The 14,258-nt window shown below is 39.1% G+C and overlaps 1 protein-coding gene across 8 annotated transcripts in view; it reads left to right on the forward strand.

Annotated features, from left to right (window-relative positions):
* PTPN13 (protein tyrosine phosphatase non-receptor type 13) overlaps positions 1-14,258 on the forward strand; it is a 124,428-nt gene that overhangs the window by 78,380 nt on the left and 31,790 nt on the right. For 7 of the 8 annotated variants that reach the window (XM_054823794.1, XM_054823793.1, XM_054823796.1 and 4 more), the window contains 9 exons: positions 2,473-2,692; positions 4,173-4,247; positions 4,357-4,531; positions 5,558-5,711; positions 5,867-6,005; positions 6,413-6,565; positions 7,969-8,151; positions 9,301-9,463; positions 13,754-14,177. In XM_054823794.1, the coding sequence (XP_054679769.1) occupies positions 2,473-2,692; positions 4,173-4,247; positions 4,357-4,531; positions 5,558-5,711; positions 5,867-6,005; positions 6,413-6,565; positions 7,969-8,151; positions 9,301-9,463; positions 13,754-14,177 (1,686 nt within the window). The remainder of the gene's footprint in view (positions 1-2,472; positions 2,693-4,172; positions 4,248-4,356; positions 4,532-5,557; positions 5,712-5,866; positions 6,006-6,412; positions 6,566-7,968; positions 8,152-9,300; positions 9,464-13,753; positions 14,178-14,258) is intronic. The other variant, XM_054823797.1, reaches the window with a different exon arrangement.

The following is a 14,258-nucleotide window of genomic DNA, read 5'->3' on the forward strand; positions in this document are numbered from 1 at the left end:
TGTAACCTAAAGAGTGAATCATACTGATACCCTCCATAGCAAATTGACAGTCTGACCAGTCCAGAGTTAGTTTTACTTACCGAGGATGGTGAAGCGTGCTGATTTCTGGTTGGTGATTGTGTGTGTATACTAAGTTAGGAAAATTTTTAAGCCATTAGGTTTTTGAGCTTCCTCCCCAGACACCCCACACCCACCTCAATTTCAGAGAAACTAATATATGTCAATGAAGATGATAAACCAACATAATGATAATATTTTACACAATAACTTATGATTGCTTTTATTGCATAGATCTGTGTGTTATTAAAAAGGCAAATTTTTTTCTGCAGTAGGGGTTTTCACACTAGCAAGTGTTTTCAGATACAGCCGGTTGAGACATGTCTGTTTCTCATATCATCTTTGATAATTCACAGATACTTATGTTCAGAAAGTGTTTGGTTTTGTTTTATTTCAGAGCCCATCCTTAAACCTTGATCTGAAGGGCACTTGTAGGTGTATTTAACTTAGTTCATTGTGAATATTCCCGTATGTGTTGATCTTAATAAGCTTCCTCTTGGTGAAAAGCTAAACTTGTGCACAAGTCTTTGCAGGTCGGAGGCCTTTTCTCATTACTTTGCCCTTTTAGGTGCACATTATTAAGTCTGTTGCAGAAAGGAACGGAGGAGGGAGAAGGGAAGTGATGCTATGAAAGCCCTGCACAATGAAAGGATAATGGGCTTACATTAATAAGTTTTTCTGTAACTACTCTATATCTTCCCTGAAATTCCATTTTAGGAACGTCAGCATCGTTTTGCTCAGTTTGTGGCACATTAGTAACATTTCATTGTTTGGACTCTCATGATAACATAACTTTTCTTATTTTAATGCTGGTTTATATGCTAACCAATGAAACTTTAATATTAAAAAAAATAAGCTAATGCAGTGCACTGTTCACATTATTGGCATTCATTAGAAACTTTGCTGTAAAAAGATGAAAAAAAAATTGAAATCATGTCCACCAATTAGCATAGACAACTGTATTGTCTGGACAGGTGCATTTTCTCTTAGTTTATTAGCTGATTTGTCATTCCTCAAGCATATCTTTAGGTTCTTTTAAATAGTAGGTATATAAATTCAATGTCTTTTAAAAAGTCTGTAGATTACCTTTTGCTACAGAGGGCTGTACATCAGTGTCAGTGCAGGACTTACTCTACATTTATCTGTATTCCTAAGCTTCAGCGCAATGATATGCAGGCTTCAAGATACATTCTTTGCTCTTTCATGTTTTTCATTATTCTAGCATACCATCTAAACACTTAGCTTAGTATTGCTAAAAGTGTTTTTTGGTGGATGAAATTCATCTTAGTTTCCCCTCTCCATTTGTGTTTAAAAATTGTCTCTATATAGTTATGTTCACAGAGGCAGAACATTGTTTTTTCTTGTTTCAGGATTTCTAAAGAAGCCTTGGTTGGTTTATATTTAGTTTGGGGTTTAAAGGTGTTTTTCTGTAAGCATGGGACAGGGAGGGAAGTGAAAGTTAGTTTTATTTTTCTTGGATTTATCCTTTCTTCGCATTTCCTAATCTCCTGATTTTTAAATAAAAAATGGCTTTTGTTCACCCAAAATGGGACATGGATTTCTTTCCTTCCACAGAGAATAAAATTGGTAGGACATTTGGGATCCATACCTGCTGAGAAAAGAACTGAAGGATAGATTGCTGTGCTTTTCAGAAATACTGATGGGGTTTTTTGTTTGTTTTTTCTCTTTTTTTTTTTTTTCCTTTGGATTATTAATTTAGACCCTAATTTATTTTTTGTGGTAGCTGTGTATCAACCAAGCCATTCTTAGGAATTTAAAAGAAAAGGGATTTTTTCCAGCAAAATTAGATGATGAAAACATTTGAGTATGATATTTAGAATAATTTAGTGTATAGGATGTTGATACATCTAAAATATTTATATAAATATCTCAAGCTATACTACTGCTCACGAATAAATACGTGCTGTACAAGGAGTTCATAAATAATTGCTACAGAAAAAGTGATTGGAGCAGTATTTACTTACATAAAGTACATTATTTTAGTTTTTTCTTTAACAGCATGTTTTTGAGCATACCTTTTTCACAATTCCTACTTGAACAGAGAAATTAAGATATTTTCAAAGCATTAATACTCTTCTTCCTCCTGTGTGTTCACTGGTTTTGTACGGATTCACTGGGTTTGTAATGTGAAGTATTTGTTAGACTGCAGCTGAGCCTTTTATTTTCATATGAATAAATGACAGGCAGCTGTAGAATCTTGGCGTGTTTGCTCATTTTCTATATTGCTGGATTGCTGTAGAGTGATAACCTCCTGGCTGCTGGATAAATGTGTTTAATGTAGTATTTGATAACTAGTTTTTGTGTTCTGGGTTTCCACTTAGGTAAGTGCTTAAAGCAGCAGAATGTCTTAGGCATACCTACTAATGTCTTTCATCCCCTCTGACTATTCGGTAGGCAACACGAAGCACCATTTGAAGGCAATCTGGTAAGTCAAGAAGTGATGCTAAAGCGTCAGGAAGAAGAAATGATGCAACTGCAAGCTAGAATGGCTCTCAGGCAGTCCCGACCTAACCTCTACCCAGGAGATGCAATTAGATCCTCAGTGCTTGACATCACCAGAGATCCACTGAGAGAAATAGCCCTGGAAACAGCCATGACACAAAGAAAACTGAGGGTAATGCCCTGATTGCAGGTGAACTCTTATTTTCACTGAAACAGAGCAGTGTCTTGACTGAAACTCTAATATGTGGAATTCATAAACTGAGTCCTGTAATAGTCATCAACAGCTTAAATGCTAGGTTTTTGGTATTGCCATGATAGGAAAGACCTACTCTCACACAGTAAGCTTCCAAGGTTTTGTGGCATTAGTGGCTACGTAGCCTAAAACAGTACCAAGAGATGCTAAAACAGACAGCAAGCCTTGACTAAAGATTGCATCCATTAAACAATGTAGTGTCCTAACAAAGGTAAGGAATAGTTTTCTCCTGTGTTCTGTGGTGTTTTCAACCACTTTGATTTACATTTATTTTAGTGGAATGTGGATGTGTCCCACCAACATCAAAGGTTATTAAATGAACAAGTTGGGAAGGTAAAGAAAGGCAGAGAGATTTCATTTGGCCTTTGGGTTCACTCTGAATCATCATTCAAACTCCCCTTTCCTTTCCCAGCTGTCTTGGTATGTGTATGAAATATAAGATTACAGAGAAAGAGGGAGACAGAGGTATAGTTAAATAAGAGTGGCTGATATTTAGAGGAGATGATGGCTTGATGCCCTCTGCTGCTGCTTTCAGTGAATTGGATTTATTTATTATTATTATTTTAAGGATGGGAAAACTTGAAATAAGACTCAGGTGAATTTGCTGCCCAAATCCAGGGTAATAGTTCCTGTATCTGTCTCCAGTCCATAGCACTCTGACCAGTTAGTTCATGTAGGCTTTAACTAACCATATTGGTTCCCCCTAGCCCTTAAGAGATTTGCGTGCAGCTGTTTTACATATAGTACACAGTAGGTAGTAGGCAGTAGGCAATGAAGGTTTTCCCTCAAAAGGTGAATCTTGGGCCACTTTTTTCATGTGGTATTGAAGTGGGTATTGTGCAGATAACTTCCTTTAACAGTTTGGATGGGTTACCTCCTATAATTTACAGGATGAATTAGTAGAACATTTATTTGCCTACAGGCAGACAGAAATTGGCCAGGATCTCTACTTGAACCCAGCAGATATAATTAGGCTGAAATGTTTCAGTCTTCAGATGATGAGACTTGTGTCACAGACAGATTTGTCAAGGCAGAATTGCCACCAATGCAGAAAACCTTAGTAATGTCAGGCAGTTGCTTACTGAGATAAGCCCAGATGGTCCCAATATGCAACCCTCACCCTGTATTTTAAAGGAGGACAAATAGTATTACAATGCTGACTTTTTACCCAGCAAAGGAAGGAAAATATGCAGAGTAATAATGTCACCAACACTGTAGCTTGCCAGTGGTATCTGGCACGCGTGCTGGCAAAATCAGATTCTTTAGACTTACCAGGTCATGGGAGGAATTCAGTACAATAGTTTGGGCCTTTGCATCCTCTTTGGCATTTTCAGGGCAGGAGTTAACTGTGCCCTCAGTCTGTTGTTCTGGTGTTCATTCATACTCTTGTGATTTGCAGAATTTCTTTGGCCCTGAGTTTGTGAAAATGACAATTGAACCATTCATCTCCTTGGATCTACCGAAGTCTATCTTGGTAAGAAAGGGGCTATTCAGCAATCAGTGGCAGGAGAAGTATGTTAAACCGGCAAATGTGCTTTGATCACAGGCATGAATGCTGGGATATTTTATTTCACAAAATGCAGACTAAGAAGGGGAAGAATGATGACACCAGGCGAAAAGTAAATGTGATGCTTCTAAGTGGGCAGAAGCTGGAGCTGACCTGTGATACCAAAACAATATGTAAAGATGTCTTTGATATGGTTGTTGCCCATATTGGCTTGGTGGAGCATCACTTGTTTGGATTGGCTACTTTAAGAGGTAAGAATAATGATTTGATGTAGTTGACAGATACAGAATAAGAAGAATTAACTACATGGTGTTGAGAAAAAATAAGCAGAGAATGCCTGGCATCTACAAAGTGTTTACTTTGAGTTACATTCTCTTGTGTTGAGGCAAAATACGTTCCTCAATGAAGAACAACTTAGCACAGTAAAATTCTATGTTTGCCTCAGTAATGGCAGCTCATCTTGGGCAGCCTTTTCCCTTTGGTTGCCGAGTTTTCTCCCCTGCTCTTTGTTGCCTTTGCTCACTAATAACCCTCAGAGCACATGAAAGGGCTTTGGGTTCTGTTAATATACCTCGGCAATGTTGCAGTCTGTTGCAGAGGCAGATGTGTCGGGATGCATAGAAGAGCCACTTGTATAGAGGGACTTGCCTTAAGAAAAAAGAATTTGCTCCTGAGCTGTTAGTTTTTCACTATTAGAACAGATCAGAAATTGGACTTTTTTTTTTCTCCCCACTGGGTATAACGTCATTGTGGCAGAACTAACGCATTCAGACCCAAGTTTCCTGTCAGCATCTCTCACGGGCTGTTGCAGAGCTGTAGTGCTCAGAATATTGACGTGAGAGAGAAGCCCTTAGCAGCCCAAGAGCTTACTCTATCCATGGCAGGCACCTGGTGCTCTTGGCAATTTAGAAGGCCTTGAAAACATTTTGTGAAATGTAAATGGGATAGAAGTAGTAAGGGTGGGAAGGAATGACATTTTAATCTCCTATGGGATAAGAAATTTGAAATTTTAAAGAAACCCTAGCTCCTGTTTTGTAGCTATCATGAAAGGTAACTTTTTTCTTTTTTCTTTTGTTTTTTCTCACTGGTTTCTTCAGTATAACTATAAAACTATTTCTCCTGCCCTTATTCAGTGTTCCCTTTAATATCTATTGTGCTTATAACCCATTGTTAGTAAAAAGAAAACCTTACTGTTCAAAACCAAATTTCAGAAATGTAAATCTGGTCTTGATCCTCCAGCTGGAGAAAATACTTGGTTTTAATGTTTTTCCTGGCAGACAATGAATTTTTCTTCGTTGATCCTGACATAAAGCTAAGCAAAGTAGCTCCAGAAGGATGGAAGGAAGAACCAAAGAAAAAGAACAAGCCCCCTGTCAACTTCACTCTATTTTTTCGCATAAAGTTTTTTGTGGATGATGTCAGTCTTATACAGTGAGTGTATGAATTTTTTTTTTAACCCCTCTAAGCCCTAAATTTACAGACAGAAATTAGATATTAATCAAATACTGGAAATTTGCTATAACAGGAAGAGTACCAAAGATGGTATGGGGTTTTTTTGTGGTTTTTGTTTTGTTTTCCTGTTCCAGACATACACTGACCTGTCACCAGTATTATCTGCAGTTGCGGAAGGACATCCTGGAAGACAGGATGCACTCTGATGATGAGACAGCCTTATTATTAGCATCCCTAGCTCTCCAAGCTGAGTATGGAGATTACCAGGCAGAGGTACACCATCAATTTCACCTTTTGAGAAACCTTTTCTTACTGCTTAATTAAGGAATGGACTGTGAGCTGCCATACATGCTTCACAGCTCTGCCCTGGACTGGAAGCTCAGCTGATATGCTTTTGGCAGTTTTTGCTGTGGGCAAGTTTTCTTTTAGTCTAACACAGGGCTGTTGCAGAATCTAGTTTGAGATCTGGGTGTTGAACCCTCTCTCTTCAATGGATGTAGAGTCAGGCTTGAATAGGAAGAAGACATATGTGAAATTAAGCTCTGGGTCAGGGTTGAGGTTCTGAATCCCTTCCCTTACTCAGTTGTAATGTACGATCCTCTGTAAAATGAATGTTTATGCTTCATTCATGCTCATAGTAGTATATGGAGATGCCATCACAAAAATGTTTTGTGTTGTAGGTGCATGGCATGTCATATTTCAGACTAGAACACTATGTCCCGGCTAGAGTGCTGGAGAAACTAGATCTGTCCTACATCAAGGAAGAGTTGCCAAAATTGCATAGCACTTATGTGGGTGCATCTGAAAAAGAGACAGAGTTAGAATTTTTGAAGGTAAGTGGGCAGCAGTTTGCTTCCTTAATCTGTGACTTAAGAAATTCCTTGTGGGAATACAGGTGCATGGACTTCAAGTGAAAGCACAGGAGAACAACTCGATTTCTGAATAATGCTGAAAGGAAGAAAGGTGAAAAGATCTTCTCAAAAGACACATCATTGCAAGTGAAAAGAAATTGTAATAGATGGGAAGGAAGTACTTTTGGGTTTTTTTTCCAATCAGTAGTCTTCCTGCTTTAGCTCAAAGTAGTTAAAAGCAACTATTGATCCTTGTGTTTACTCTAAAGGAAGCTATGATTATGAGGCAGCACACCCTGCATTCCCTACATTTTTTGTTCTATCTGTTGAGAAAAAAAAATATTTAAACTATGAAAAGTTTTGTTACAGCTAATACTGTTTATGGTGCTTGGTATGAAGCAAGCCAGAAGCATTACCAAGCAGACTTCCTTGTGCAGGTACTATGTAAGATGATAGGAAAACTATTATCACAGATATATTTAGTTTATTCTAAAAAGACCTATTAACAAATGTAATTAGGGGGTTTGCTGCTGTTGCTCCTGAGATAATGATCAAGTCCTGCCTTGATACAGTGACTGGAAATGAGTTCAGTGGGTGACGGTTTGCTGCTGAGACACTGGATAACCATTATACTGTAATTGCACAGTGACACTGTACTTCCAGTCTCTTTGAGAAGGTGATGGAAAGAGCACTCAGCTGACTTTGCCTCCTCTAAGGCTGTTGCTCGTTTGGCAGAAGTGTTCTTGTAACTTAACCACAGAGGACAAGAGTAGGGGACTTGATCCTAGTTAAACCTAGTCTTGACTGGAGGTGGGGTGGGGAAAGCAGTTAGATTCCCATGTTTGATTCATTACATCAGTCCCTTAATGCTAGTATTGAAGAGTCAGTACGGATGAATGACTGGGAGTGCAAAGTGAGTGAAACTGGGTTCACTCTTTTGGCAGTTACGATGCCATAATGTGATCACAGAACTGCAGTGTTAGTCTAATTCTGTGGTTAAGAAATGGGTCAGTAACAAGTGCATCTGGCTAGTTACAGTTTGTTGCCACCAATTGGTTTGTGTGAGTTTGATTTATTCACCAACGTTCTTGATTCATGCTTCCGTTGTTTGATTTCAATAAATACTGTTCATTTGCTGTAGTGTTTGGCAGGCCAAGAGATACTACCAAGACTTATAACCCTCTAGAGCAGCTGATGTTTCTCTGTTGTAACATCTGTAAACTGTAAAAGTGGAATCACCAGAGAGAAATCTTTTCTTCTAAAATCCAAATATATTTATATATAGATTCTATATTTTTTATATAAAGTATTTATATAGAGGTATAAAAATTTGTAATACCCTTAACTTCATAGTCTTAGAAGTTTCATGGCATTGATCTCTACAGTTGTGTCAGAGGCTCACAGAATATGGTGTTCATCTTCATCATGTGTTGCCTGAGAAGAGATCCCAAACAGGTATCCTTCTGGGAGTGTGTTCCAAAGGAGTTGTTATTTTTGAAGTTCACAATGGTGCCCGCACACCTGTACTACGCTTCCCGTGGAGAGAGACAAAGAAAATATCCTTTAGCGTAAGTCAGTCTCTTTTCCTCTTACCTGTGCATACAAGTCTATTTTTGTGTCTTCAGATACTAGTTTTGTGTATTTGTTATTTTTGCAAACTAACCTGTTTTACAGCATAATTGGACTACGTTTTGTGTGGCTGTGCTGTGTTCTATTATGGGATTGAAATAGGAGTTTTGATGTTCTTAAATTTGTTTGGGTTTTTTTGTTTGTGTGGGATTTTTTAGTAGCTTACATTCTATGCCACTGAGGTTCCAGCCTCACAAGAGAGTTTTGTACCTGTGTTTTGGAAAATCTGTATTGATGTGAAACATGGCTTCCCTGTCTTCTAAGAAAAGAGCTATTCTGAAGATAGACCAAGGGCCACTCTTAGCATGGGGAGAAGCTCTGCCCATTTTCTGCATTTCTGGGCAATCTGCCTATGCTGCTGTATGGGACACGAGTCGTGAAGGAGCACCAGAGTGAGAATCCTGCATTAGAGGACTGGATACTGGCAAATGCCAGTACTTTAGCGTAACTAGGAGATGCACCTATGTTGCTTTTAAGTTGTTATATTTCCAAGAGTAGCCAAGTTAAATGATAATGGATGACGATACCAGCCAACTTCAGTGGGTACACCATAGCCTGGTGGGCATGTGTCAGTTTTTAGTTAGTGCTTACCTTTATACAGCTATTGAAAACACTACTTCTAACTCTGTCTGATACCTTATTGAAAAGCTACAGCCTGTTTCATCTGTGATATCAGAGTTTAAAAATTACTAAAAAGATTAATTTAAGACCTGGAACATTATCTGATGTATTTCATAATTAGATAGGCATCTAGTTCTTTTCCTCTTGAGTGGTAGCACCCTTTGTCACTTCCTCAGAGGCTTTTGAAAACCTCATCCTGCAAGATGTAATAGTACTGGTTGCCATTAGTCAGCACTAACAGTAATAGAGACGGATTAAATAATAACGTACCATCTCAGCTAGCCCAGAAGTAGTTTTAAAGTGCTACTTTGTAAATCTCAAATTATTTTCAATCCCTATTTTACTCCTATCAGTGCATTTTGCTTCAGGAAAGTTTGAATGCTGTAGCTATGCACAAGCAAATACAAAATTCTTTGTAGGCTGAAAGAAATAATCATCTTCAACTTTTTTCTTTCTCCATCGTGTAGAAGAAGAAAATCACTTTGCAGAACACGTCAGATGGTATCAAGCATGCATTTCAGACTGACAATAGTAAGACTTGCCAGTACCTTTTGCATCTCTGCTCTTCCCAGCATAAGTTTCAACTACAGATGAGAACGAGGCAGAGCAACCAAGACACTCAGGACATTGGTAAGGACTGTGATGCTGTGTTGGTTTTTAATAGCAATCTATATGTATTTTTGTAAGGAGAAAAACTGAACTTTAGCTTCAGTAATTCTGCTGAGTGCTACACATGTGTTCTTTTTAGACAGAAAATACTAATTGGAAAATGCAATCATTGAAAAAAACCCTCTGTACTAATTTCTTCACTATTTGGAGCAGAGCTCACTTGTCTGGCTGGCCTTCAGCATGGCCTGGAAGTGCTATTTTGGTCAGTCTGCCTGCTCATTCTTTCTTTGTTCCCTGTTTTTATCTGTCTGCATTCCAGACTTCCACCATCGTAGCTTGGATGGAGTTTGACCCCATTGCTGTGGAGATTGTGATCTCTAATTTAGAAAAAAAAAAGGGGGGGGGGGAGGTAGGGAAAGGCATGTGGCAACTATGCAGCCTTTTCTTCTGTTCTGTTGGGCTCAAACAACTTGGTGCAGAGAAATAGGACCAAGTGACTGAAAACCTTTGTACCACTCTCTAACTTAGTGCTTACTTATCCTGAATTGCAAAGAAAATCAGAACATGAAAGGCTTTCTTGGCTAGGCAAACTTGGTTGCTCTTACAGATGGAGTATGTGTTTTGCTTTGGGAGTCTGGAAGATAATAGCTTGCTTCTGTGCAGTGCAGATCACTTGGAATTCAGAGGTCTCAAATTTCATCAGTCATTCATAATGAGAAGCAAATAAATCAGTATTATGGTTAATTCCATTACACTTGGTTATTAAAAGTAAAAACAATTCAAACAAAAAGTTTGCTTTTGTCATAATTTTACTGATCTAAATTGATTAGCCATATTTCTCTTTCCTGCACACATAGATATCTACATACAGCAATACAGTTACTAGAATAATATTTTTAAAAAGAGAAAGTATTGTAATACAGGTAAAAGAAAACAATGATGAAGCAGCTAGTCAAAATGGCATATTAATTATAAATACTGCTTTTCTTTCGTTAGAACAGTGAAGTCCCAGGCAGTATTGGGAAGCATTATTCTTGGCCTGAAGAAACATCAAGTATTTTATTTTGGTTTTTTTTTCCAGAGCCCTTAAAATGTCTGTAAAAACTGGTGGTTTGGTGGTTGGAAGCACTCAGTAAAACAGTAAAGAAAAGGGCAGGTGGCAATATTATTAGCTAAAGGCTGATCACCACAGGAAGTGTACATTCTGAAGGTTCCTTACTTAAGGACTGATTCTGGGTTTACAGCACAGTGAACACAAGCATGTGCCTGTAACACTTGCAGTGTTCCTGGGGTGTGAGGTATCAGACTTCAGAAGATTAATATGCTTTGGAAGATTCTTTAGAAATACAGTTTTACAGTGTCTTGCAAGACTCACTTTGATTTCAGCCAATGAATGGAGAAAATATTTTGAGACAAGGGAGAAGGCCTGGCGTGCATAGTGACAGTGAACAAATTTCCATGGAACATAGCAACAGAGGATGGAGGTATGAGGGAGAGCACTTTATAGCCCCTGTGATATACCATGACGTGTTTTTTCACTTGTTACACGATGTCTTCAGTGACCTGGGAGAAACCATTTTAACACATGTATATCTAATAGAAAGAATTAGGCTTGGAAAATAAAAGGAAAATGCCTCTTGAATAACATTCTTTCTGCATGAATAGAGATGAGAGACACAAAGTGAAAAGAAAAGAAAAAATACTAGCAATTTTATGGTACATAAGAAAGGAGATAAGCTAGAACATGAGGAATGATGGGTTTTTGCACAACTTCTGTGGCCATGCAGTGGATAGAACTAAGCACTGAGTTTTAAGATGGATGTTTGGATACCTGAAAGGGCATATAGAAAAACCACAAAAATGAAGTGAGGGTTAAGGCAGCCTTACAAAGGATGAGTTTTGAGCACATGAGAATTTTCAGTTAAGGGTATGGAGAAAGGTATGAAAGATCTAGTGTCTATATAGTTAAGGATGTGAAAGCATTCATCTGAAATCCACAGGGAAATCTTGTGTGGGTGTTTGCAGAGGGTAAGTATGGCATCAAGAGAAGAGATCTTAGAATATTTTATTAAGGTACTCTTCTCCAGGATGGGAACACAACAAGAGCAAGCGTCATTGATAGCTTCTGTCAGAGTCAGGAAATTGGAATTTGTGGATCTCTGGTCTGGTCGAGCAAAACCACTCTTATCTAGCTCATCTAGTCTGTGTGGTGGCTATGACTAGGGGAGTGGTGTGGTTTTACCCCAGCCAGCAGCTGAGCACCATGCAGCCGCTTGCTCACTCCCCTGCAGTGGGATGGGGTAGAGAATTGGAAAAGTGAAAGTGAAACAACTCATGGGTTGAGATGAAGACAGTTTAATAGGTAAAGCAAAAGCCACGTGCACAAGCAAAGCAAAACAAGGAATTCATTCACCACTTCCATGGGCAGGCAGGTGTTCAGCCATCTCCAGGAAAGCAGGGCTCTGTCATGCATAACAGTTACTTCAGAAGACAAACACCATCACTCTGAACGCTGCTGCCGTGCTGCCCTGCCCCGCCCCCCGCCCCCCCACTCGGTCCCTCCTCTTCCGCAGGCCTCTTATAAAGTGAGCATGACATCATATGGTTTGGAATATCCCTTTGGTCAGTTGGGGTCAGCTGTCCTGTCGATGTCCCCTCCCAACTCCTTGTGCACCCCCAGCCATCCCACTGGCAGGACAGTGCAACAAGCAGAAAAGGCCTTGGCTCTGTGTAAGCACTGCTCAACAATAACAGCTCTATATAACAAAAGCATCTCTGTAGTATCAACACTGTTTCCAGCACAAATCCAAAACACAGCCCCATACTATCTACTATGAAGAAAATTAACCCTCTCAGCTGAAACAAGGACAAGGAGATATTTGGTGTGGGGAAGGAAGTGGTAGTTGTATATTAGTTCACCTTTAAAAAGGACAAAAAAATAGCTTCCACAACTAAATCTTCTCAATCTGTATGCTTATTATAGAGGAAGCATGAGTTACTGTTGCAGTTAATTCCTGCTCTGGGTATTGGAGGAAGGAATGTCTTTTGGAATGGCAGTGCTGAGGTTGCATTTGCCAAATACATTCATTAATGGTGAATACTCTGGCATTTAGTAAAGCTAGTGGATGATGTGTACCAAAAAGTAGCATTTTACTTTTGAGTTACAGTGCAGCTTCCTAAAGCAGCTTATTTCCTAGCTGTGTGTAGAGTTTAAAAAAATCTTGAGTTAACCCTAAATCAGAAATATATATGCATTTGAGGATTGCTTTTTCTCAGACTTCCCTGTGATCTGATTCCAAGACATCAGTGAAGTTTATGAAGGGTTCAGATGGCCTGATTTCCTTTAAAAGCTCTAACCAGTAAACATGTTGCCACAGCTTATCAAATTTCTGTGTGAGAGCCAAGCCACAGGAACTTAACTGCTAGCCTTAGGAGGCAGTTAGGCTAATAGAAATGAGCTGTGCTCAGCTTTTGCTCTGAATTATGAGGGGGCTAGGCTAAGTTGTATTACCTTGCATTTGCTTTCGGCTGAAAACATCCACCCAGACAGTTCCCACGACTCAGCTGACAGTAATTTAATTACAATCCAAAACCTGTTTCTTACTGCTGCTTAAGGGAATCCTAGTTCATTAGTCAAAAAGTCAGGCAAACCCCAGTCAACACTTTCTGTTCTGTGCTAAAACATTCAGGATGTTTCTGACGGGAAGTCCCCAAGTGCACCTGAGTGAACTGATGCTCTTTAACCAGCTAGAGATGCTGCCAAGCCCTGTGACTTTGCAGCTGTACTGTAAGTGTGTCAGGAGCTCATGTGAAGAAAACTAAGCAATGGATGGATGGAAGTTTGGTAGGATCTGGTAGTGTAGAGGTGGGGAAGTCCTATTTGTTCAATTTCTGGAAAAGACTTATATGAGCGGGTTTAAAGGAAGTGTAGTCTTCACGGTCACTTGGCTTGAAGATATTATTTGCCTTGCAGAAAGACATGATGTGCCTGTGTATAAGGCACAGCAATTTAACAGGGAACATGAGTCTTCATACTAATAAGGGGATAAATAGTCTGCTCTTCTGTGTTTTTGGACTTCAGTGTAGTAGATGGTCAGGTTAGTGTAATGTCATGAACTCCAAACTTTGCTTCCAGAGCAAACTACATGGTGGTTGTTTATATCTACAGGATGATGGTATGTACTTCTGAGCATCTAGACAAAATAAGCTTTTTCTGAGTTGGTCATTTAAAATGCATGCTTTACACAATGAGTTCACACTAACTCTGCTGTATAACTTTGTTTTTTGTTTAAAAAAAAAAAAAATCCACAGAAAGGGCTTCATTTAGGAGCCTAAACCTTCATGCGGACTCTGTCAAAGGTTTCAACATGGGACGAGCAATCAGTACTGGTAGCCTGGCCAGCAGCACTTTGAATCGACTTGCTGTTCGACCTCTGTCTGTTCAAGCAGAGATTCTGAAGAGGCTGTCCTGCTCTGAGCTCTCACTCTTCCAGCCGCTTCCTGGCTCTTCAAAGGAAAAGAACGAGAAGGCTTCATGGGAGGAAAGACCAAGGGTTATGAGCAAGTCATTTCACGATCTGAGTCAGAGCCACATCTCGGTTTACCCCCCAAGGAAAAATATTATTACTGCTTTGGACTCTTCCCCTAAAAAAATAGAAGACATAATGGGAAGAGTCTTTCAGCAAATACCAAAATTTGATACTGAATCAGCAGCAGGAGCATTAAAATTGAGCAAGTAAGAGTCTCTCTGACCACCCTGCAATATCTTTGTGTACAGTCAATGTACATTTTGCATCAGTTTTGATTTATTATTCAT

The sequence above is a fragment of the Grus americana genome, chromosome 4 (assembly GCF_028858705.1).
Source record: "Grus americana isolate bGruAme1 chromosome 4, bGruAme1.mat, whole genome shotgun sequence".
Classification (NCBI taxonomy): Eukaryota; Metazoa; Chordata; class Aves; order Gruiformes; family Gruidae; genus Grus; species Grus americana.